General features: G+C 49.9%; 5 protein-coding genes across 5 annotated transcripts; 3 read left to right on the top strand and 2 right to left on the bottom strand.

The window, feature by feature from the left end:
- Positions 1 to 2,605: 2,605 nt before the first annotated feature.
- On the top strand, positions 2,606 to 4,278 carry EI90DRAFT_3015346 (uncharacterized protein; the record flags this gene model as incomplete). Its single annotated transcript, XM_039056884.1, has 2 exons — positions 2,606 to 3,907; positions 3,958 to 4,278. The coding sequence occupies 2 exons, from the start codon at positions 2,606 to 2,608 to the stop codon at positions 4,276 to 4,278; spliced, it is 1,623 nt and encodes a 540-aa protein (XP_038917449.1).
- An 11,609-nt stretch (positions 4,279 to 15,887) lies between these two features.
- On the bottom strand, positions 15,888 to 18,004 carry EI90DRAFT_3015345 (uncharacterized protein; the record flags this gene model as incomplete). Its single annotated transcript, XM_039056883.1, has 7 exons — positions 15,888 to 16,104; positions 16,184 to 16,397; positions 16,511 to 16,690; positions 16,803 to 17,015; positions 17,040 to 17,253; positions 17,319 to 17,451; positions 17,550 to 18,004. 7 exons carry the CDS (start codon positions 18,002 to 18,004, stop codon positions 15,888 to 15,890), a joined length of 1,626 nt encoding a protein of 541 aa, XP_038917448.1.
- An 18-nt stretch (positions 18,005 to 18,022) lies between these two features.
- EI90DRAFT_3052041 (uncharacterized protein) lies at positions 18,023 to 18,660 on the top strand (the record flags this gene model as incomplete). The annotated part of the gene is made up of 1 exon (XM_039059903.1): positions 18,023 to 18,660. A coding segment is annotated over exon 1 (196 nt), but the record flags the coding sequence as incomplete, so codon positions are not given.
- Positions 18,661 to 19,361: 701 nt separating this feature from the next.
- On the top strand, positions 19,362 to 21,687 carry EI90DRAFT_562199 (uncharacterized protein). Its single transcript, XM_039067801.1, has 4 exons — positions 19,362 to 19,563; positions 19,648 to 19,755; positions 19,817 to 20,364; positions 20,478 to 21,687. Exons 1-4 carry the CDS (start codon positions 19,452 to 19,454, stop codon positions 21,567 to 21,569), a joined length of 1,860 nt encoding a protein of 619 aa, XP_038917446.1. The 5' UTR covers positions 19,362 to 19,451; the 3' UTR covers positions 21,570 to 21,687.
- Positions 21,688 to 22,679: 992 nt separating this feature from the next.
- Positions 22,680 to 24,416, bottom strand: EI90DRAFT_3052036 (uncharacterized protein). The gene is made up of 11 exons (XM_039059902.1): positions 24,121 to 24,416; positions 23,975 to 24,063; positions 23,903 to 23,921; positions 23,752 to 23,830; positions 23,616 to 23,681; positions 23,474 to 23,559; positions 23,345 to 23,411; positions 23,162 to 23,270; positions 23,045 to 23,105; positions 22,911 to 22,972; positions 22,680 to 22,885 (listed from the first exon to the last, which is right to left on the bottom strand). Exons 1-10 carry the CDS (start codon positions 24,212 to 24,214, stop codon positions 22,911 to 22,913), a joined length of 732 nt encoding a protein of 243 aa, XP_038917445.1. The 5' UTR covers positions 24,215 to 24,416; the 3' UTR covers positions 22,680 to 22,885.
- Positions 24,417 to 24,531: the final 115 nt, after the last annotated feature.

Genomic DNA, 24,531 nt, shown 5'->3' with positions numbered 1-24,531 from the left:
TTTGGGAGATAACCTAAACACTGCATCATTGGATGATGACGAAGACCTGCCACATATTGGTAGGACCTCAGGGACAAACCCTGAGGATCCCAAAAACTTACATGGGGTAAATGCGGGGAACAATACCCTTAGAACTGTTAGGTACGGGTCAGCAAACGGGGACGACTGGCGGGGACAAGGCTCCGGGGTTGGGCTTCGGCCTCAGCGACTCCAAGAGAGCGCTGTGCCCACCTACTGTCTCAGTGCCCACATTTCGAAGTGGCTTGGGCTGCCTTGTTAGGGGGGACAAACCATGTCGATATTCAGACTAAAGTTATAATAATGTAATATACATATATATATAGTAAGAAACTGAATGGGTCAGGTGACAAAATGAAACAAAAGGAAACAGAATAAGGGCTGGCATCTGGGTCAGAATGCATGGTCATGACAAGAACCCCATGTGCCAACATGATCTCTCCTAGAAAGAGAGAGTTCTCACCACTGGGTGAGGAGGCAAACATGCGCACACATAAGCATGCGGCTGCCACACTAACAGCCTTAAGGGCTGGGTCAGACATGCCAAAAGAAGTCCCTGAGCCCCACTATCCTCAGGGAACCTCTCACTTGGTGCAAGACCAGTAACTCCTGCTGGCACAGGGGGCCATTTGTGGCCCCAAGCAATGTGGAAAAATTGTCCACATCGTCTCGAGTCACCTGCATGACATCCAGCTTGCAAGATTGCAGCAAGCCGGTTCACTCCCAAGTCTATTTGACTGGGAGTTACACGAAACCATCAAACGATCACTCCCATGGCACAGGGAGCCGTTTTTGATCCCAAAAAATGTGGAAAAATCTTTCACATGTCCAGCATCGTCTCGCATTAAACGCGAGACGTCCAGATTTCAATATGGCAGCAATCTGGTTCACTCCCCAGTCTATGCGACTGGGAGTTGTCATAAACAACCAAATGACCATTCCTGCTGGCGCAGGGAGCCGTTTGGAGTTCCAAAAAATGTGGAAAAATCGTCCACATCTACGGAATCGTCTCGCGTCAGCTGCGAGACGTCCAGCTCGCGATATAGCAGCAAGCCGGTTCGCTCCCCAGTCTATCCGACTGGTAGTTGTGCAAATCGATCAAACGACAACTCCTGCCAGCACAGGGAGCCATTTGTGATCGCAAAAAATGTGGAAAAAACTTCCACATTGTCTACATCGTCTCACATTAACTGTGAGACGTCCAGCCCGCAAAATCGCAGCATGCTGGTTCACTCCCCAGTCTATGTGACTGGGAATTGTGCAAAACAATCGAACAACAACTCCTGCTTGCACAGGGAGCCGTCTTTGATTGCAAAAAATGTGGAAAAAACCTCCACATCGTCCTCACCGTCTTGCAACTATAGTGAGACATCCAGCTCGCCGCCTAGGCGTGAGCCGGTTCAAACCCCAGTCTATAAGACTGGGAATCATCAAAAACCCTCATGGGATGACCCCCACTTGTGCAGGGAGCCAGTCCTGAGTGGAGGAAATGTGGAAAAAACTTCCACACCACCAACACCATCTCACAACCACTGTGAGACACTCAGCGCTCTGTCTGAGAACGAGTGTACACACTCCAACATGGATATAAAGGCCATGTCATCCAGATCAACACAGACTCACAGGTTGAGCTCACTTCCGGACTGTCCTCAGATGGCCTCGGACCCAGCGTGGACACAGCAAAGGGACCAGGTGCAGGAGGATGGGGAAGCTCCCTGAAGTCGATTGTCTGAGAAACTTCTGGACTTTTTCCAGGTCCCTGTCAGGAACATGCCAGATGCGTATCCGGGTGACCCGCGAGGCGCGTGAAGTCGTCCGGGCTCGTAAGGTCGGAGGGGCGGGACTTTTAGCTTCAGTGACTCAGGTGGAGCGCTGCGCTTCGTTCTTACGTTGGTGTCCCAATTTCAGACAGAAGCCTTACGATGAGGATAAGAGTTTAGAGGGGGAATCCAAGTCGATATACGAACTAAGGTACATCCGGTGTAACCTACACGCGTTATAAACACAAGTAACTAAATGAGACCGGCCCGGAAGGAGTGGCGGATCAAGCGCGATATTAATGAATGAAGAAAGAAACAAATAATTAATATCGGCAAACTTGGTCAACAAAAGGAAAGCAAGAAACAAAAGGAAGAACAATAGTCCGCAAGCGGACAAAAGAGAAAGAACCATCCAGCCGTCTAGCAAGCCGTCCGGCTGGGGGCAGACAACAATGAAGCGGGTAACCTAGGTTGGTAGGCACGCGTGCGAGGGAGGAAGTGTGGATGAGGGTGACGGGTGGACGGATGGGTGGACGGATGATGATGATAGCAGGATGGACAGACCAAGTGGCACTAGGACGCGTAGAGGGAAGTGATGGATATGTCGGGTCGTGACAGTCCCATCCGAATGGAGGACAGGAAGTGATGAAGAACTTCTTCTCAGGCTAAAGGCCCAAGAAATAATAGGAGAAAAGGTCAAGGGCAGATGCTCAGAGAGCACAGAGGCTCAGGGGAAGCCACTGCTGCCAAGGCCAAACCCAAAACTTTTGCCAAAAACAGTGAAGTCACCAACTTCGGATGAGGTCACCGAAGTCTGTAGGAGTGCAATGTGGCAGAAGAAGGAGCCTAGTAAGGAGAACCCACAAATGAGCAGGCAACCATCAACACCAGGCCCCATCTTAGGCGATAAATGGCCCTCCTCGGTCACTTCACCCAGGCAAAGGATAAGTGGAAGTAACCTTCTGCAAGACCCCTCCAGTAATGCTGGAGAGAACCAAACAAACCCTCGTGAAAACTTCACAAGGAAAACTTCCAGCAAAACATTGCTGGAGGATAACAGGCACCTCGAAAGATGGCACCACAAGGCCACACGGATGGCCGAACTTCTAACTTTCGCCCTGCACATAGACAGGGTGAAGTGGGACTGGTCAAATAATGGTCCTACTCGACTCCCTGACACAAAGTGGTCAGGCAAAAACAATACAGAAATTTTCTGGCAGTGGTACACCACACTGCTAGGATTCCTCACATCACGAGGATATAGAGGTGCACACTACAATGAAATCCATCTGGATTGTCTCATTGGTGGATTGGCAGAGCCTGCACTCTCACACGGACTAAAACTCTGTGAAGAAGCCCTCCTTAGAGATAAAGGGGGGAAATTTCTTGAAGTTCTCGATACTCTGATGAGGACATATATCAAGGAGCCCGCCACATTGAAGGTGACGGAAAAATACTGCAATGTAAAGTACAATGCAGGAAAAGGACCCAGACAGTCCTACCCAGAACCATCGCTTAATGCTAGGTTTCTGGAAAACATCCTCCCTGAATGCAAGGAGGAAATAATCAAAATGGGATTCTCCTCTTTCGAGGAGATGTTCAGAACAACATCTCGCATGGATGAGATGAAAAACAGGCTGAGGATAGCTCCAGCCTACAGGCCAGAATGCTATGCCAGACCTGAAACCACTGTGACCACAAATCGCAAAAAGCCCAACCAGATGGGAAAGGAGAAACATGCAGAGGCAAGAGCCAATGTGCAAGACCCTAAACCCAAATGGAAAGGCAAATCCTCCCTGAAGCAGTCAGGGAACACCAACCAAAGGCCGGTACAAGTATGCAATAATTGCAGAATACCAGAGCAGACAAAGAGCCACCCTGAGCACCAGTTAGTAGGAGACAGAAACCCAAGGCACAGGATCGCCAGGGAAGTCGACTACAAAACAGAAGGTGAAGTTGGAGACGACTCCAATGAAGAAGAACCAGAGAATATCTCCAGTGATTTCGAAGTGGAGGACACCTCCAATGACTTTGAACCAGAGGACCCAAACAAGGGACCTCACTACTCGCCCAGAAGAAAGGGCGAGGACATCAGTGTTGGGACCATAATAATGGCTCCAAGATCCGATGTCATTGAAAACAATGACGAAAAAATACACTAAAACTGGCGATAAGCCAGACCAAAAAAAGAACTACCAACTCTTTGGTGACGACACCAAAGAGGGATTCCCCTGAGGAAAGTCACTCAGAAGACAACACCCACGAGGAAAAAACTTCGGAGGGAGACCCACTGAAGGAGGACCCTTCGGAAGAAACCACCCCGGAGTCTCCAGAAGAAGATGAGCTCTGGGTGGAGTTTATACTCGGCTGGCTAGCAGCCACAATCCGCCCCCTCCCCAGTAGAAATACTGGGCTGCATCATGCATGCATGGCCGACAAGGCCAATCAGCCCTCCTCGTACCTGAAGGAGGACCAAGAATTGGCAGATAAGATCAAGTAGAGATCCTAACTCCCACTTGTGCAGACAACCCAGTCTGCGCAATCTTGCTGCCAACTATTGGCAGCCTTCCTCTCATACCGAGAGGTTTTTGAAGGTCTACCCAACCATCGACCTATAGTAATATGCTATAGTTTAACTCCTCAGACTGAGGAGACTCCATTGTGTCTGGAAGTGCTCCAGGCCCTCTTTTTTTTGCCTTGTTGTTTTTTTTTCTTTCTTCTCTGGCTCTTTCCTTGGGAAGGCCATAAACACAGTGAATGAGAAAGTCACCGATGCTTTGGTAGAAACACCAAAGAAAGAAACAACCCAGTCCTAGCTCAGAAGAACTGGAACTCCCAGATAAATACCATCTGGAAGGCAATTGCTTGAAGAACCAAACTCCTTGAACTCGCAAACAGGGATAAAGCTGAATAACTCGGCCCAACAATGTGATACTCATTTTAAATCCATTTTAATTTCCCAATGCCCCTACAGCATTGGTTTCTCAGACTTGGGTTCTCTATTCCATCTTCTTCATGTCACAAGTGTGTGACATTGAATTGCGTTGCAGAGCGTGACATTTAGATGTGTCACAGTGCATGACAGAAATTCCTGTCATGCCCCCGACCAAGTAACTTCGGGTAAAGCTGAGCAACTCAGCTTAAGTGTTAGACACTGGTCCGGGGTCGGCACCGAGGGTCGCTGTTGCGGGCCACTATAGGCTGCGATGGCTGTGATGCCACGAACAAGGCCCGGGGAGTCGGGCGTGGGAATGGTAGTGGCCCTGTAGGGACCAAGTGGGTGGAGTAGAGGAGTCATACTCGGCATGGTGCCGGAGGTGGACTCAGGGTGGGAAGGTTGGTGTGGCTGTGGGGGAGTCGGCCAGGTACAGGGGAGCCTAGGGGCAAGCAGGGGAGTGAGCAGGGAGTCCTCAGGGAGGATAGGGCTGAGGTCGGGGCTCGCGCTCACGCTCGCATAGCAGTAACAGGCTCGGGTGGCATTGGGATGGGCGGGGAACGGGTGTCATGGCCGTGCATTCCGGCCCGTTCCCCGCCCGTCCCGATGCCACCCAAGCCCATTCCCGCTATGCGAGCATGAGCGCGAGCCCCAACCTCAGCCCTATCCTCCCTGAGGACTCCCTGCTCACTTCCCCGCTTGCCCCTAGGCTCCCCTATGCTTGGCCGACTCCCCCACTGCTGCACCAACCTTCCCACCCCGAGTCCACCTCTGGCACCGTGCCCAGCGCGACTCCTCTACCCCGCCCACTTGGCCCCTACAGGGCCGTTATCATCCCCGCACCTGACTCCGGCCCAACTCCGAGTCCAGCACTGCTACGATACCATCACCGCTATCGCAGCCCTACGCTCTTTCCTTTATTTATCTGTTATTGTTTGTTTTGACCTTCGGTCATTGCCGGCCGCTATGCGGCCAACCCCGCTCCTTCTTCTTGTTTGCTTCCGGACCCTTCGGCCTCCGGCCCGGGTCCGCTTCCATTCATTTCTTCCTCCTATATATATCCTGTATGATACTTTATTGTACCTTAGCTCTAATATCGACTTGACCATGACCCCTAAGTCCTGACCCCAACAAGGCAACCCCAGTGAGTCTGAAATGAGGGCCAAGAGACAGCTAGGGGGCACAGCACTCCCTTTAGAGTTGCTGAGGCCGAATGCCCTACCCTCGGGCCTTGTCACGGCATCATGGCCATCGCGGCCTATAGCGGCCCGCTAACGGCGACCTCCGGTGCCGACCCCGGACCAGTGTCTAACAACGGGCCGGAATGCATGGCCGTGACATTAAGTCACCTGACATTCAACATGGTGTCGAATTGAAAGGGCAACTGTGTGGTCTCAGGTTTAACCCCACTTATCAATGGCAGGGAAAAACTCGGATAAACATCCGAGGGATAACAATAGGGGAGAAAACATCCCTAATACAATTCCTTGATAGGGGAATTCAGTTTGCTTCTGGTGCCAGCCTGAGACCTCCAGCTGACCACAAATGCAAACAGATCAAACTGGCATTAGAAGACCAGTTGTAAGGAGTCATCATAGGCATCATGCCTATGAACCCGAGATACTCTCAAGACCAAATAACCTAGAGGAAGCTCTAGGGGGGAGCGACAACCTAGAGGAAACTCTAGGGGGGAGTACCCAAACCCGGGAAGCAACCACATCCCAACAGACTTGGGATATGATGTCCACAGGCAGACACAACAACGTCCACCTGATCCCATTAAAACAACCATGAATGCATTAGAACTAGCATTCATGTTTCTTTGTGAAGTTGTATGACTTCACAGACTACCACACTCGATCACATCAGATTGAGATTCAAAATTCACAACAGAAAGTAGTACAGATACTACATGCGATGGTCAGACCAGATCAATGCGACTGGGCAGCAAAGCTGTCGATGGCAGAATTCGCAATCAATGCAAGCTCGAACACATTGACAGGATTTGCCCCGTTCGAATTAATCTATGGCCACATGCCAAAGATGTGCCTAACAGCACCACCCTCGGACTACCCAGGAGTGAATGACTTCGCCCAAAAGGCGAAGGAAAACCTCATGGCAGCACACAACACGATAATACACAATCATGCTGCTCAAACAATCCAGGCAAATAAGAAAAGATGCCCGGACCTGCCTTTGAGAAAAGGCAAGCTTGCATACTTATCCATGGATAAGTTGAAGATGTCAAACTACATCCTCAAGTTGCCACCACAACTTGAACAACGTGGAGTCCACCCAAGATTCCACATATCTTGGCTCACACCCCATGAGCCGAATGACCAAGAAATCTTCCCAAATAGGGAAGTAAACATATTTTACGATTTCGGGGAAGACCCCGATTGCGAAGCAGTAGTTCGCAAATCTTAAACCACACATGGTGTTAGACACTGGTCCGGGGTCGGCACCGAAGGTCGCCTATGCGGGCCGCTATAGGCCGCGATGGCCGTGATGCCACGAACAAGGCCTGGGGGTAGGGCATTTGGCCTCAGCAACTCTAAAGGGAGTGCTGTGCCCCCTAGCTGTCTCTTGGCCCTCATTTCGGACTCACTGGGGTTGCCTTGTTGGGGTCAGGACTTAGGGGTCGTGGTCACATCGATATTAGAGCTAAAGTACTATAATGTAGTATACAGGATATATATAGGAGGAAGAAATGAATGGAAGCGGACCCGGGCCGAAGGCCGAAGGGTCCGGAAACAAACAAGGGTAAGGAGCGGGGTTGGCCGCATAGCGGCCGGCAATGACCGAGGGTCAAAACAAACAATAACAGGTAAATAAAGGAAAGAGCATAGGGCCGCGATAGCGGCAATGGTATCGTAGCGGCGCTGGACTCGGAGTTGGGCCGGAGTCGGGCGCGGGGATGATAGCGGCCCTGTAGGGGCCAAGTGGGCGGGGTAGAGGAGTCGCGCTGGGCACGGTGCCGGAGGCGGACTCGGGGTGGGAAGGTTGGTGCAGCAGCAGGGGAGTCGGCCAAGTGTAGGGGAGCCTAGCGGTAACGGGCTCGGGCGGCATCGGGACAGGCAGCTAACAGGCCAGAATGCACGGCCGTGACACATGGGTTCATGACGAACTCTGGTTTAAGGCTAAATGGAAGCTAGGGGACACCACATGGGAACCCCTAGGAAATCGTAACGACCTTGTCCGCCTGGACGAGTACCTCACATTACAAAATGTGAGGGAACCGGAAAATCTCCCAATCTAAGAAGATAGGGAACTCTCGGCATCACTATGCCCCAAAAACAGAGGCAGAAAAAGTGAAGCTGAAGGGCAATCACCCACAGCCAAGAGCATGGGAAGATTCTGGGCAAGCACCTCGCCCAGACAGCCACACCATGGGCTAGACATCACATGGGCTAGGCGAGTAACTCACCTAGACCACATGAACCCCAGGCTCACATGTAAAACCATATGCAGTACAAACTGCACCGATGGCACAACAAGTGCCATTCTAGGGGCAGCAACTGCTGCTGCAGCCCCAGGCATACTCCCCAGGGATTTTCCCTGGCCAAATCACTCCCTGGATTGGCCAATTTGGCCCAGATCCGACAACCCAGCCAAATATAGGCTGGGAATCAGCTATTGCATCAGCGGTAGCTGCCCAGACAGGCCAACTTCATCAGGAGTTGAAAGAGATAAAGTCCCTCATAGGAGGGAGATGAGGGAGCGACAGCGGCTCCTTGTCCAGGCCGTCCAAACGGGCACGGTCTGACAACTCAAGGGTGTCAGATGATGCCTGCGATAATTGCGCCCATTGGAGGCGTGAATACAATAGAGCATGCAGAGATGCTTCGGCATCTTTGCCTCTCTGAAAGACACAGAGAGAGAAGTCAACCTCCAGAAGAGGGAGATCGAGTTGTTAAAATGCGAGCTTGAAGAGGCATGTGCACTGGCAGACCTCGCTGCCAAACCCATTATGATGGGGGCCTCCCAGGTCAGGGGGAGGGGATACGGTTCTGGGCCTCATGAGGCACGACCCCATATGGGGACTAGCGCACCAAGGGGCAGGGCACTGACTATCCTGCCACCCTGTGGGCAGGCGACCCTGTCCGGGTTGCATAAGGGCAAACCCATGTCGAGGGGAGATGGGAAGATGGTAGGCAGCCAATGACAGACCCCCAAAAGGGGACCACTACCAGAGGCAGCGGGCCGCCAAGTACCATGACACCCTATGGGCAAGCCACCCTACAGGGAAGTGTCCACATGCTTTTCGAGATGGCCAAAGCCAACAAATTCTCGGCCCAACCCAAGCTGAGAGCAAGCTATCACCCCCGGTGATAGTGGACAACACAAGCCAACTCCGAAAGGAGTTGGATGAGACAGAATCTCTCATGAAAGGGAAATGAGAGAGCGAGACAAGCTCCTCACTCAGGCCATCCAAATAGAGACGGCCTGATTACTCAGAGGTGCCGAGAAATGCCTATGAGAACCGTGCCACCCAGAGGCAGGAGTACAAGATTCACATAGAAGTGCGAAGGACCTCTCTCCAAAATGAAGAGAAACCGATTTCCAGAAATCGAGGAACTTGAATGCAAGCCTGAGCTCACTTGCACACAGGCAGAATCCCACTGCCAAGTCCACCATGATGGGGCCTCCCAGGTTAGGGGGAGGAGATGTGATATTGGGTCTCAGAAAGTGTAACCCAGACAGGGACTAACACGACTGGGATGGGATACCACCATTCTCACTACCCTGTGGGTAGGTGACCCTGTCTGGACTGCAGAGTGGTGCTCCAACAAGAGCCCAGACCCAGGTTGAGGGGAGGAAGGAAGGCAGTAGGCAGCCAATAGCAAACCCCAGGCTGGGACCACTGCTAGAGGCGGCGGGCTGTGAAGTACTTCGACACCCTATGGGCAAGTAACCTTGGTGGGAGGCATCCAATGCAACAGGGAACCGTTCAACCGAGATAAGATAGATCTCGGTCCAAAAATCCTCACGAACACTGGGGAACACAGCATGGGAGCTGTGGCAAGAGCAGTAACTTGCAAAAAGTGTAATGGTGGTTCATGAACCATCATGGAAGTCATGACATTTCATGAATGGTCACCAAACTTCATGAAGCAGCATGAAGTGTCATACACAGTCATGCTGGTTCATGACAAACCATCATGGAATTTCATGAGATGTCATGAACCTGCATGGGGGGTCATGATTGCTCATGACTTAAGTGGTTCCAGGCAGGTTTTGAGTGGTTACATGCCTGTCTATGAAGTGTCATGAAGTGTCATGAGCCTTCATAAAGGATCATGGACCCTCATGGACCTTCATGAATCACTATGAGTCTTCCCAAGAATCATTGTGATTGATCATAAATTAGGATTGTTGGTACAACAATGACAGTTGGAGGCATAATGGTTAATTACATGTTACCCTTAAGTTGAAAGTGATATGAAAGCATCACACAAGAGGGGGTTGCTCTAGTTGATTTCAGACTAAGGTCCCTGAAAGTATTTACAAGGTATAAATAAGGGAGAGAAATCCTGGGAAGGGCCAGTCGGTCCAGTGCAGAAATGAGTGGGGATTATCAAAGACAAGAACCCAGGTGAAGAATGAATAAGTAAAATATTGACACTTGATCTGCTACTTTATTGGCATCCAGGTTGTCAGTTGCCTCCCTACTTTGCCTCTTTGTTTAATTGTTCATTCCACTCTCATTCATTCTCTCACTCTCTGTCTCCCTGGTTCTCGTCCCTCATTTAGTTTGTCATGTTCACTGCTCTGCCTCCCATTCAGGTGCCAGACTGACCAGCCCCTCTTCTGTTCTCCCTTTCATATTTATGGATTGTAGATAGTATACTACCTATGTACCCCAGTTTGAATGTCAACTAGAATACCCCCCCCAAGCCCTCTTGTCCATAGTTGTCAGGGACAGCTCTGAAAGTGGCAAAGTCCCAGCATGGGGGACTCAATGGGAGGAGTAGCAGCTGTGCATAGCAGTGGTCCTGTTGTGGGGTGAGCGTCCCTGACCACTTAGTCTGAAGTGGGAAAGTGAGAAGAAGGCTGCTTCTTCTGTTCCCACCCCAGGTGCTGTTATATACATGTGGCTGAGGTCACATGGAAGGAGCCATGTCATCTCTGCACACAGCCACACCCCTCTGGGCATCTCTGCAGGAGATCCTGGGGGTGGCCACTGTGTGGGTGGGAATGTGTGCAGTGGGTGCAGTGATAGGGGCAGTGGCATTAGGGTGTAGTGGTACAGGAGGGGTGTGCAGCATTCCCAGGTATGTGGGTGCACCGGTGGTACATATAGAAAGAGGAAGTCGACCATAGAACAGAAATAGAGAGAAAGAGGGAAAAGGAAAGGTGAGGGGGAAGGTGAGATAGGAGGAGCAAGAAGCGATGGCAGGGGAAGCAGAGTAGGGCAGCACAGTGCAACATGGGGTCAGGCAGGGTATGCCCTGACAATAGTTCACCTCTGGCTTTGTCTTCACTTGAGCCTACATCACCACCAGGTTCCCTCCACTACACCTGAATACAGGATAGCCTAGAGCATGTGGCACAATGCTCCCACTGAGTTGTTGAAACCAACATCCCAACCCCCTGATGCCTTGCAATGGAGTAAACTATCAGCTAAGTGATCACTCACACTGCCATACTCTGCTCCACTTCCCATGAATAGCCTCAAGCACTGTTTCTGACACCAAGCAGCAAAGGTGGCTGGAGGAAAAGCGGAGTTCAGTGCAGTGCCAACACAAGTACATGAGTTGGAGGTTGATCAGTCAGTGCTGTCACAAATAAGGTCTGTCACATGACAGTTCATAAGTGCTTGTGACATCTCATGCATTGACTCATCATACATGTTCATGGAGCATTATGAATGTCCATGATGCATCATGGGACATTATAGCATTTTACATGATGGGGAAAGGTCAAAATAAACATATGACACTCCATGACACTCCATGAACCTTCATGACCTGTCATGAAAGGTCATGAGGGTTCATGAACATCATGACCACTCATGAACCTCCATGAGGCATCATGTCATATTGTGTCACCAGCAGTCATGAACCTTGTCAGCACATGATGGTTCATGACGGTTCATGAAATTTGGTGACAGTTCATGACAATTTGTCATGAACTGTCATGAAATCCAAAATTTTCAATGTAAAAAATGTCTGATTCAATTCAATTGTCATAACATGTCATGAGGGGTCATGAAATTTCGTGACATGTCATGACTCCTCATGATTTCATGACGCAGGATTACACTTTTGGAGAGTACCTCGGCAAGAGGCAACAGCCTCCAAACAGCACTGGAACAAAGTTCCAGGGACTCATGCTGGCCATGAAGTCGAACAATCATTTGCTCCCAAACCAGGAGCAACTAGTACTCTGTCAAGCTCCGCACTTGGCAAGGTGGCTCTAACCATGGAAAACCATCCAGCTAAACAGCCAGATGAACAAACGAAAATCCAGAGCACAAATTTCTCTGGTAAAGTGGAAACCACTCCACTCTTGCGAAAATGCAGGAACTTGCACACAAAACAGTATGCGAAGCACTGTAAACAATATTTTACAGACCTAAATTATCAATTTGAGGAGGAAACACAGGCTGAAGATGCAAAACATCTTTGGAGAATTTCCCATTGGGAAACCCGATATTTTAAGGACTTCATATATACTTATCCCTATGTATAACACTGCCCACTTTAAAGACATTCACTCCTTTTCCTTTTTTTTCTTTTTATAACTTGATGTACAATGTTGCCCACTTTAAAGTGGCAAACACATTCCTTATTCATTATTCCTTTTAAGCTTAAACTTTCCTTTTCTTTTTATCTTGTATGCGTTGCAACTGCAACGCAAGGGGGGAGAGTGTCAGGGCACAAGCCCTGGGCCTCCCGCGACTACTGGTGGCCTCGGATGGCAGAATATGTCGGGCAATACGTACGTGGATGCGACACCTGTAACCGCGTCAAACCCTTCCCCGCACGGAAGGTTGGGAAGCTCACCCCAAATAAAGTTCCCACCCACCGTTGGCAGGTGATCTCGGTAGACATGGTGGGAGAGCTCCCAGAGTCGAAAGGTTATAACGCCATCCTAGTTGTAGTGGACCGTCTGTCCAAACGCATCCACGCGATCCCCACCGTGACATCCGTGGACTCGGCTGGTATCGCCCGGCTCTTCCTAGAGCACGTCTGGAAGCACCACAGGCTCCCGGAAGAGATCCTTAGCAACAGAGGGAGCGCCTTCGTCTCGCACTTCTCGAAAGAACTTGCAGATCTCCTGGGGGTCAAGCTAACCCCTTCAACGCCCTACCACCCCCAGACTGACGGACAGACAGAGCGGGTTAACCAGGAAATCGAGGCCTATCTTCGGGTGTTCGTCAACCACCGCCAGGACGACTGGGCGGACTGGCTCCCACTGGCAGAATTTGCCTACAACAACCGCGTCCACTCGTCCACCCGTCGAACCCCCTTTGAGCTTGACACCAGGCAGCATCCCAGGATGGGGACGGAGCCCACATGTACATCCGAGGTAGAAGCCGCCGACGCCTTCTCGTCCAGGATGATGAAGATGCAGTGTCAGGGCATGCCCCGACACGCCCCGCCCGATCCCCGCTCCGCCTCCCCGCTCCGCACCGCCTCTCCCTCCTCTCCCTCTTCCTTCCTCCTGTTCTCCTTTCCTCTTTTCTTTCTTTCTCTCTTTCTCTTACACGGACCACCTTTCTCTCTGCTCAATGTATCATCGGCGCACACGCCCATCTCCCCTCCTGTATCTTACATCCCTACACCGCCGCCACCGCCGCCGCGCTCGCCTTGCACCCTCAGCGGGCCCTCTCGGGATCTTCCGTGGAAGCACCCGGAGAGCCATGGCTGTGTGCAAAGGTGATGTGGCGCACCCCACGTGATCATTCCCGCATGTATATAATAACAGCTGGAGTGGGAACCGAAGAAGTAGCCTTCTTCTCACATTTCCACTTCAGGCAAGTAGTGTAGCATTCCCCTTTAATGATGACTCACATTTCCACTTCAGACTAAGTGGTCAGGGACGCTCACCCCGCGACGGGATCGCCGCTACGCATAGCTGTCATCCGTCCCACCGAGTCCCGCACGCTGGGACCTCGCCGCTTTCGGAGCTGTCCCTGACATGCAGGAAGAGGCGAAGGCGGCCCTGGAGCACGCAGCGGACAAGATGGCCCGCTACTACGACCGAGGTCGAGAGACAGCCCCCAAGTACCAGGAGGGTGACCGAGTCTGGCTCAGCGCCCAAAACTATACAACTGACCGCCCGACCAAGAAGCTAGACCATAAGTGGCTGGGCCCCTTCAAAGTTGTCAAGGTCGTCTCCCCGGCTGCCGTCAAGCTCCAGCTCACCGCACAGAAAAAGGGAATCCACCCAGTCGTATCTGTGACGAACGTAAGACCCTACCGCCCAGACGAGATCGCAGAACGACCCCCGACCCCCACCCGGGCCCAGAACTCGTAGATGGAGAGGAGGAATATGAAGTGGAAAAAATACTGGACTCTAAGTGGTTACGCCGGAAGCTCTGGTATTTAGTAAAGTTCGCGGGTTGGCCGAACTCAGAGAATGAATGGCTCCCCCGAGACCAACTAATCCATGCCCCTGACCGGATCGAGGAGTTCCACCAAACACACCCCCACGCCCCAGGAAGGGAGAGAACGAACCCCCTGGCCGCTTCGAGGCGAAGCGGCTTAAGGAGGGGGTGATGTCAGGGCACACCCGCCTGACCCGGGCCCACCCGGCCACACCACACCCGCTCCCCGCTGTCTATCCCCCTCCCCCTCCTTCCTCCCTCTCCTCCCCTTTCTTTTCCCTCTTCTTTCCCCTTTCTTTATTTCATTCTTCTCATCTTCCTCTTCCTGTTTATTTCTTTCTATCTACACGGACCACCTTCCTTTGTATCGATGTACTATTGACCCATCCAGCCCACACACCCCAGACGGCTTCCCACTGTGCCCAGCACGTGCGCATGTAGCGGACGCTCTCGGGATCCCCCACGGGGACACCCAGATGCCTGTGGCTGCCTCCGAGGATGACATGGCACCTGTCATGTGACTCAAGCCGCATGTACATAAATTGTACCTGAAGTGGGAACCGAAGAAGTAACCTTCTTCTCACATTCTCCACTTCAGGTAAGTAGTATAGTTTTCCCCTTTAATAACAATAACACATTCTCCACTTCAGTCTGAGTGGCCAGGGACCACTGTCCCGGATCGGGCCCGCCAGTACGCACGCCCGCTCTACACCCCGCGACGGCCTTAGTGCCGGATATTACCCCCAGGCCCTCTCGACCCCGGATGCATCCCTGACACCGTCACATAAAGAAGAAAAATGGGGTGCAAAAGATGTGCCCCAAAACTTCACTTCCGCCACCAACAATCAACACCGTCCTCACCACTCCATCATTGGAACCGATTGTTGATATTTTAATAATTCAGTTATGAACTGAGTGCTAGTCTGTAATGCTAGTTCTCTCACAAATGGGCCCTAGGTTGAGGTTCAGGGTAAAAAAGTCAGGAGTTGAGCTGTGAATGCTAGTCATAATCAGGATTACTCATTTGAATTGAGAAAATTGAATTGTATGTTCAACTATATTGATTATGTAACACTGATGGTACCTTTACGAATTTGAAATCAAGACCCCTATACAGTCCTCGGAGTCCGGTCCCAGCCTCTATACTAATAGAGGCTGGTAACCTGCCTAGTGTGTATGCCTCAGCAATCTCTTGTTGGGTCATCCTCAGAGACAATGACACCAAGATGTCTTTTTGCACTGTGCTCAAGATGTTTTTTTTTCCCATGTTAGCTAGACAGAGTCAACGGTTTGTTGATGCAAGGGCAATGAGTTTGGGCGCTTAAGCACCACATTTTAGGTGGTGCCGTTGGGGTTTCCATTCAAATCCTAATTTTGGTAGCGGGTTGACTCCACCCCAGATCAAACTTCCATCAAAATCGAAACCGCCAGATTTTTTTTTTTTTTTGCACTTCGCTGCAGGAAAATGGAAATTTCTGACAGAATAATTGCAGAATAATAACATAGACAATTGATTTCAGCACAACTAGACCACAAAATGTACTGCACCTTCTATAAGGGTTAGGGACTTTTTTTTTTCTTGTTCAACAACAACCACTATGAAACTCAAAACATGAAATCAGTCCTCAGCGGCAAAGACTTCCCAGCCTTTACTCCTCTCTACAGCTCTCTGCCATCCTTTCCACCCAATCTCACGTTCCTCCTCAGACAACGTCGGCTTGAACGTTGTGCTTCCCTTGGTGTTCACCTTATCGAACGTTTCGGGACGACGAATGTCCCATCCAAAAAGACCAATGGCGCTACCAGCCAGGAGGGCAGAGCCAAGTGCCGTAGACCTTCAAAGCAAAAACAAAAGGAGATCACCCGTGAGCTGAGCCGTGGAGTTGAACAAAGGGGAAAAAAAAGAAACTTTACTCTCTCATCTCAGGTCTAACGACTTCAAACCCTCCGATATCCGCTTGAATCTGCATGACGATATCCCCATTCGTCATACCTCCATCCACTTTGAGGTGTTTAAGCTCAACGCCCGAATCTGCCTTCATCGATTCGATCACTGCTCGCGTATGGTACGAAACGGCTTCCAGCGTGGCGCGAGCTATGTGCGATGGATTCGTATACTGCGACAAACCTATATATATGTAGACACCGATCGCGAATGCATCAGTTTGGAACAAAAAAACAAAAAAAAAAAAAAAAAAATTAGGTCACAGGTGTTGAAGAACTACCAGTACCCCAACTTACCGATCAACAACCCTCCAGCGCTCGTGTCCCAATACGGAGCGAGTAAGCCTCCAAAAGCAGTGACGAAATAAACACCGCCAGAGGTCTTTTCTTTCTCTGCGAGGATGTTGATCTCTTGTGCCGAACCGATGAGGCCCATCTGATCCCGGAGCCACTTGACCGCACTACCAGCCACGCCAACTGTGAAAAAAAAGAAAAAGAAAAAGAAAAAAAAGGTCATCCGCCATGAGCAATTTCCCCATGTACCACAAAACAATAGGGGGGGTTGGGAAAGAATATAATATGCACTCACTACTCCCTTCAAGGGCGTAGAAAGGTTTCTCGCCTTTAACCCTATAACCCACAGTACTCAACAATCCATTCCGACTCCTCACCACCTCCGTCCCCGTATTAAACAACAAAAAAGCACCGGTTCCATACGTATTCTTCGCCTCTCCTTCTTTAAAGCACTTGTTCCCCACAAGAGCAGCCTGTTGATCGCCTACGATTCCAGCGATCTTCACACCTGCTAGAGGATTCGTAAACTCACGTTGGTGTTGTTGAAGGGTATTCGAAGAGAATGGAGAGATGAGGCCGTAGAATTCGGAAGAGGAGACGATGGTTGGGAGGATAGAAGGGCGGAGGGAGAAGAATTTGAGTAAAGAAGGGGAAAAGGAGAGGTTGTGGAGAGACATGAGGAGCGTTCGGGAGGCGTTGGTGCAATCTATGATGTGAATTCCATTATTGGCTCCCCCAGTGAGATTCTGTTCGGTAAAGGCGACATTCGCATAAATAAAAGAAAAAGACTTTGGGGTTATTGATAACTCACATAGACTACCCATGAGTCGATAGTCCCGAAGAGCAAGTCATCTGCTTCGTGAGCGGCGGCTACATCGGGATAGTGTTTGATCATCCAATGAAGTTTGATCGCGCTGAAATAGGTCGAAAGTTGGAGGCCAGTCCTGTTAACAAATTATGCCGAAGAGACATCAACAAACCCGTCATGATAAATGGTAAATTTCTCCCAATCGGAAGGGGAAAGCTAAATGTTTGAACTTACAGATTGGCGAGGGCATCGACGGCATCCTCCCCTTTATAAACTTTCCCATCGATCTCGATCCCTTCGTTCTCCAACTTGTCCTCATACCTACTGACCTCACCCTTATTCCTATTATCCGTCCAAACAATAGCCCTACAAAGCGGCTTGCCAGTCTTCCTACTCCAAACGACGGTCGTCTCTCTCTGATTCGTGATCCCGACCACTTTTACGCTATTCCTATGATACCCTTTGTCTTCCTCAAGGGATCGAATGGCTTGGACGATGCAAGCTTCGGCGACGTTGACGATTTCGATGGGATCGTGTTCGTGCCAACCAGGATGTGGGTAGTACTGTTTGAATTCGAGTTGATGACTGACGATGATGTTGGCGAAGGAGTCGAAGAGGATGAAGCGGATGGAGGTTGTTCCGCAGTCGAGTGCGCCTACGAATTCGCCTTGTTTGAGATCCGATGACATTATATTGGTGGGGGTGGGGGGGGGGGTTTTGCGTGAGAACTTTGTTGTGATGTTGAAGTTAAGGTTTGGTGGGGGGAGGGGGGAAATAGTCCGTGTCGGTACTAGTAAGGCGGGGGGAGCGAATATGGATCGGACAGTTACTGGAGCTAGGACGAGTCAGAAGTCGACTTGTGGGGAAGAAACCAGAGTCGTAATCGTGAAAGAGATTCGGTCAACCCATCGGCTAATAATGGATTGTCATGTGAGATAGAGACTGTGGAACTTTGCATGCGAGGGAAAGGAAAGGAAGGAAAGACAGGTGATGACGGGTTCGGACGCTCGCTAATGATCGATGCATGGGGATAATACCGTGACGCTTTTGGGCATTAATATTATTGATTGCAGGTGGCTTGAAAGTGGAACCGAATCTTTCAATGGCGACCGATCAGATCATGCGATGCAGAAAACGGATCCTAGGTCATTTGAGAATGTCATGAGTAGTGAGGCCATAAAAGTGAGTGTGTGGGTATCTTGCCAGGCCAGATCGTGCAAGTGGAAATTACATATATCAGTATATGCACACATTCTTGGATGTTTGTTGCATGTGGTACAGTGCAGTCCCGCGCCGTATGTGATAGGGCTAGATAGGGATGGATTTCCAGTTTGCACTCTCACAGCCTGAACTAGCAACCGGGATCAACCACCGCGCGCGCAAAGAACAACGAATCATACTCCCCACCTCGACACGCTATATTGCAAATACCCGTGGGAAAACCAAAAACTATGATCGCACTGCCATAAGTTGGAGCCCGCCACACCAATATGAAAGCCGCTGATGATTGAGTCCATTCTTGCCCGGCCACGAGCACCGATCTCAATTTTATGTACACAGCCTCTATCATGCAATTGTCTTTTCATTGGCTCGCTTCCAATATTGCAAGGGCGGAGTCGCCAACAGCTACTAGTACTGGTCCGTACTTTGCACTATATGGAGTAAGTAACATCGTGAACCTTATCACGATGGATCGTACTGATGAAACGCGTTGGCTTGACCTTTGATCTTCCCACATGATCAACTTTGAACTAAGGTCTCTCGCTTGCTCGCCACAAAGATACGATCACCGTGATGGTCCCTTCTTTTGGTGGCTTTTCTGGAGGCTTATCATGACAAATCCTCTTTGGTCTCCTCCTCTTAAGATCCGTCCTTCTCGGAGCCTTTACCTTGGCTACGGTTCTTGCCCCCCCCCCACTCCCATTTTCGTTTCGTCTCTCCATTCCGCTATCTAACGCCAAGAGCCAAGTCGTTAGATAGCCGCCCACTTCACCCGTGCAGCCACGGAATAAGCGCCCATTTATATCACCAACCAATCGCTCCCCCCCGCAGCTAGTACTCCCCCTATCTTAGTCTCCGGTTAATCTCTCTCCACTAGTATACTTGCTCTTCGAACGAGCGTCTCAGTGACTCACCATGACCAGTCCATCCTCGACTCTCGATCCTACGCTCAATTTCGGATCTCGCCTCTCTGCCTCTCGATACGCCATGACTTGTGCCCTCACAATCGCAGCATGGGATACACTTGGTCAGTACTCGTTCACTCGAAAAATCGACAAACCTCATATACAATGGACTCATATAATGTTTTGATCGAAATGTGTGATAACAGTCTTGACGTCCCGTACCTGGCATGTCACCAGAACAAAAGAATGGCCTCCCGTGAAAATCGTACTTCTCATATTGCGATACCTCATGCCAATAGAATATATCATCCTTGGTGCGTATCCTTTACTGCACTCTATCTTGTAATAGCCTGAAAATATTCCAAAAAAAAAAAGGAGTGATACACTTCAAACGGTCCATCCAACCTTCAACCTGTAACCGTATCACCCCTCTCGAACCCATCATGACTGCATCCCTCCTTCTCCTCTCATCCTTTGCTCTAGTCCTAATCATCACATCCTCTCCTTCCCCCAACTCGTCTAGGATGTCTCAATCCCCAAATCTCACTACCACCAACCATCCTATCACTAACACAATAATCCCAACCATTAATCCCTCCCCAACTCCTATCACCCCTTCCCAACGTTTCAAATCCTGCTTCAACACCCGCCTCAAACTGACATTTTCCTCTCTCTTCGTCCTCCAACTCATCTCCCACATCGCCGGAGCGATATCCTTCCAGAACATAAACGTAGGCCGAGGTAAAGGGTGTATCTCAGGTTTGGGGAAGGGCCGAACTTGGGCTGGGATATTTTATTTGGGCGCAACGCTCGTCTATTTGGGTGCTTTTGCGTGGGTCGTGAGAGGATCGGTGGCCAGCTTGAAAAAGCGGCCGATGAGCCTTTGGAAGGTTTTTGTGAGAGATTCGTTAGGCCTGTACGGGGTATGTTCTTCCCCCCCCCCCCCCTTCCCCTTTTTTTTTTATTCCAGTATTTCCAAATCAACTAACGAGTGGACCATTCCACCATTTTTTGTTTTTTGTTCTTTTTTTTTCAGACGATAGCTTTTGCAAACCTTACCAATACCCTTTTCGTCTTCATCGCTACGCCTAGGGATAACACGGATCCTATCAGAACGGTAACCTCTTCTTTATCGACGGCCCTCACCGTCACTGCAACGATGCGCATCGTATTGAGTCGGACGTCCAGAGATGGGACTATCCATCTTGACTACAGTCACCCCAGTTATAGTAGCCGCTCTGCCGGGACTGGGACGGGAACGGGGACAGGAGCGGGGACAGGAATGGGAATGGGAATGGGGACGGGAACGGGAACGGGGACGGAAGTAAGCCGAAGGAGATCTTCCTTTAAAAAGGGCCACATCGACAATAATGCCAGCCGCCGCCAAGCGGACAGAATCTCTCTCGGTAGCATTCACGGCGGTGTCACCAGGTCGGGTAGCGGGAGGAGTAGCGTCGATTCGAACATGACGACCAATTCCATACTGATCATAGAGCCCGATCACACGATTCAAACGACTCATCTACCATCGTCTCCGCACCTTGTGATCCCTAATGGCTCTAAACACAATCTGCCTTCGTCAATAAGAACTTCAACGAGAACGAGAACGCCAACGCCGAATAATACTCGTTCTCGCGCCCGTTCTGCTTCGCCGAGATCCCAATTGACTAGTAATGGCTTACGCACACCTCCACTATCGCCACGCTCTCAAGTGGACATATCCCTCTTTCCCCCTCCCCCCACCCACATATCTCAACATTACCCTCAGACACCACAACACAACGCCAGTCCCAGAAAGAACATCGATGGTACGGGTACCACTGCCGCCCAACAACAACAACACCAACAATCATCACAACCATCCCAATCCATTTATGCTTATACTCGCGACGACATGATCATTAAGCGCCTCTCATCGAAACCGGCATCCCATTCTCATCCTCTCTCTATCCCCTTGTCCATTCCCATTCCCACTCGAGCTCGAGCTCATCAAACTCGTGTCGTCGTCAAGGACAGAAGTCTAAATCGAGACCGAGACCGAGACCGCGGACACCCGCTACTTGCGCTCTCCAGCAAGGATCCCTTGACGAGCGATAATATATCTCGAATCGCACCGGGGAGCAGCTGAGAAGGGAAGAAGGGAGATTTGGGACATGACTTGAGATTCAAAACGACCGTCCCTCCCCCTCCCCTCCTATCTCATCCGTATACCCAACCCTCTTGCACAACTGCCCACCCACACACCATCAGCTCACTTCGCCTCTCCATATGAGAACCACAAAAGCCTTGGCCCCCCTGCTTTTTTTGTTTCTGTTTCTGTTTCCTTTTTTTCTTTTCTTTTTCTTTTTGAATACTTGGCGGCAATGAACCTTGCGGATTTTTTATTATTTTTTTGTGTCTTAAAGTTGGAGCAGCGTCGCAAGAGTTATTTTATTTTATTTTTGTATGTGTTTGTTTCTGGGGATGACACAACCACCTACCACCACCCACCACCACTAGCCAAAAAAAAAAAAAAAAAAATCGTTCTCAAACTTCCCCCATGGCCATCAATGAACTCTACATACATCATTCAGTGCTTAATAATCTCCCTGACGGCGATATATATCATAGCACTACTTGCTCGATCTTGCACCATTCCCTTCTTTTTTTTTTTTTTTTCTTTTCTTTTTCACTTCCTTCGGTGTTTACCTAGCTTTTCACTCTTTGAATGTGTATTGTACCGTACGTCACAAATAGAACCAGGCGGCCACTATTGTTATGCATGATGGTTCCCGGGTCCCCCCAAAGTGAATGATTGAGCTTGTGCCAACCGCCACCTGAATGCTTAGGACAGTGAGAGTAATAGCCGCGGTGCCGCGGTTCATTTCTGGAGCGATTTTTTTCAGAACCGGTTCCAAAATTTAGTGATGGTTGTCGAATCAGTGAACTGAACCATTATTTGGTTCTCATGGAGTTCAGTTTGATCCCTGGAATGGTTCGAACCAAGCTTTGATGAGATGTCATAATTTCAATGAAATATCATATTACGTTCAGCATTGAGGGTGCCAGTGCGTGGAGTCTGCATGGCGACCTTTAAATTTTCTGCGAGTTTGAAAACGTTTTAGAATATTTTGGGCCTGTTGGGTAAGTTGCAAATTATATAAGGTTCTACTTGTTAAACCTGGTAAGGGGAGGGAATAGGGTGTCCAAGGTGGCCACGTCCCGCTTACATAAAGGTAACCAGGTCAGCTAGCAAAGGGACGGAGGCAAAGTCACTAGATAACAGCTTGCACGACTACATATGACCTCTACATGGGGGCATAGGAATACATAATAAATGGCACAGTGTCAAAAAACAAATAAAGAAACAAGAGCGTGTCCGTAACATCGGACTAGATATATGTATGTACCTGGCAGAATATACAAGAGTGAAAATGATGACGAAAGCGGCCACGATAGGACGACGTTAACGTGGGTCCCGGAAAGAGAATCAAAGCTGTTTGACGGTTAGAACAGCAACGACTCCGTCTTGAGAGATGTTATGATTGATGCCTAACAACCCAGGAACTTTCGTCAAACCCGAACGTTGCGATGACTTGACAGCGTTTTTTTTTTTTTACTTACCTTCTAAGCCAGGTTTTAGTAATCCTTCTTTCCACTCAACGTCAGCCTTCCACCAGCGGCCCTGGATTTGGCAGTCAAGATCAGGATACAAGAAATCAATGGGAAGGCACACTATACCTGATAACGACTGCCTGCAACGGCCTTCTCCACCAACCAATCCCGGCCTTTGTTATAACCATCATCTACGATAAGATGGCCCTCGCCAAGATATTTCTCCTTCGAAACTCTGATTGAGGGAGTCACAACATCCGTTAAACCGGTTTTGTCACGCTCGATGAGCAAGGGAAACTTTAGACATACGCTAGGAACCAGGCGCCTGTGTTAGCCTCTGTGCCGTTTTGTTTCCAGCCGCGGAAATGCTGTCCGCCTGAATATATCGCAATCAAGAATTAGTGGGTGGAGAGGATGTAAGCTCAACTGTCAACATACCAGCAAGGCTCTCCCAGCAAGTACCGAGGATAGGGAAGTAATGCTGACGGAAGAGGAGCTGCTGAGGGTGGTATCCGAAACCATCACTGTTGGCTGCCGCTTCAGCGATAGACATGGAAGATGCAGGAGGAAGGTGACGCACCCTAGATTCGCCTGCTGATGGCCACCGCGATGCTGTTTCATACATTCTTCATTGTATCCCAGCGAGCTGATGTGGCAAGACCAGATACGATTAGAAACCGTACCGAAAAATATGCCGTTGTATTAGGAACACCCACCGCATATAGTTGCGGAAGCCCCAATCTGTCAGCACGTAATCGTGTGACTTTGCCGAGACAATGACATTAAGAGGTTCGCCTTGAGGAGTAATCCGTGTTTCAGTATCTCATCTAGATAATTTATAAGGTCTTGCGCTAAGGAGATCCGTACCAAGAGTCTTGGTGGCAATCTAAGAGGAGAGTAAATCAGGTCCCCACTGAAGCGACACCCTGTGAAACTCACATCGATCATACTCCCGCCACCGATCTTAGGGTCGCGCCATCCCTCCGGAAATTCTGCTGGAGCCTCTAAAGTTTTCTGGCTAGGAGAAACTAACAACACATTCGTCAGCCAAAGGCGTTGGCTAGGAGCGGATGGTCTGCACACACATTGAAGGTCGAGAAAAACCCTCAGTAAGCTCGGGAAAGCAGTTGAAGTTGAGAAGAGGGTAAATGACAGGCTCGACAAGACTAGGAATCGCATCTTGATTGCGAGGAAAGGTAGAGGAAAGGGGCCTTGCGCTTTTGCACTATAGGTCACCTGCCGACTTGTAAGTAAACCCAGTCACGTGAACAGCCCATGTGCGATCCCGGTTTGGAGTCAATCCCATGAGCGTTGACTAGACAACAATTTGTGCGCAGCCAACCAAGTCAGTGGATGACGGGTAGAGGGAGGGCGGTTATACAGAGGAATTGTGATCATGTGATCATCGGTGCTTTGATTCTTTTGGATGTTAGGCTTGCACCCGACCATCAGGGACACTCACAAAAGTGAGACTTTCCCAGCGACTTTTGGATTAT

This window comes from Cantharellus anzutake (genome assembly GCF_015039405.1).
Source record: "Cantharellus anzutake strain C23 chromosome Unknown EI90scaffold_17, whole genome shotgun sequence".
NCBI classification, from domain to species: Eukaryota; Fungi; Basidiomycota; class Agaricomycetes; order Cantharellales; family Hydnaceae; genus Cantharellus; species Cantharellus anzutake.
The sequence above is the reverse complement of the archived record's forward strand: the minus strand, read 5'-3'. Positions and strand labels throughout refer to the sequence as shown.

Excerpts from the sequence above, each read along its gene's own strand:
- EI90DRAFT_3052036 (XM_039059902.1), bottom strand. The coding sequence starts at position 24,214 with ATGCGATTCCTAGTCTTGTCGAGCCTGTCATTTACCCTCTTCTCAACT. Across the intron at positions 23,682-23,751 it reads GGCTTCCGCAACTATATGCG|CTCGCTGGGATACAATGAAG; the intron begins GTGGGTGTTCCT and ends TTGCCACATCAG. Across the intron at positions 23,271-23,344 it reads ACAGGCGCCTGGTTCCTAGC|AGTTTCGAAGGAGAAATATC; the intron begins GTATGTCTAAAG and ends TCCCTCAATCAG.
- EI90DRAFT_562199 (XM_039067801.1), top strand. The coding sequence starts at position 19,452 with ATGACCAGTCCATCCTCGACTCTCGATCCTACGCTCAATTTCGGATCT. Across the intron at positions 19,564-19,647 it reads CGCAGCATGGGATACACTTG|TCTTGACGTCCCGTACCTGG; the intron begins GTCAGTACTCGT and ends GTGTGATAACAG. Across the intron at positions 20,365-20,477 it reads ATTCGTTAGGCCTGTACGGG|ACGATAGCTTTTGCAAACCT; the intron begins GTATGTTCTTCC and ends TTTTTTTTTCAG.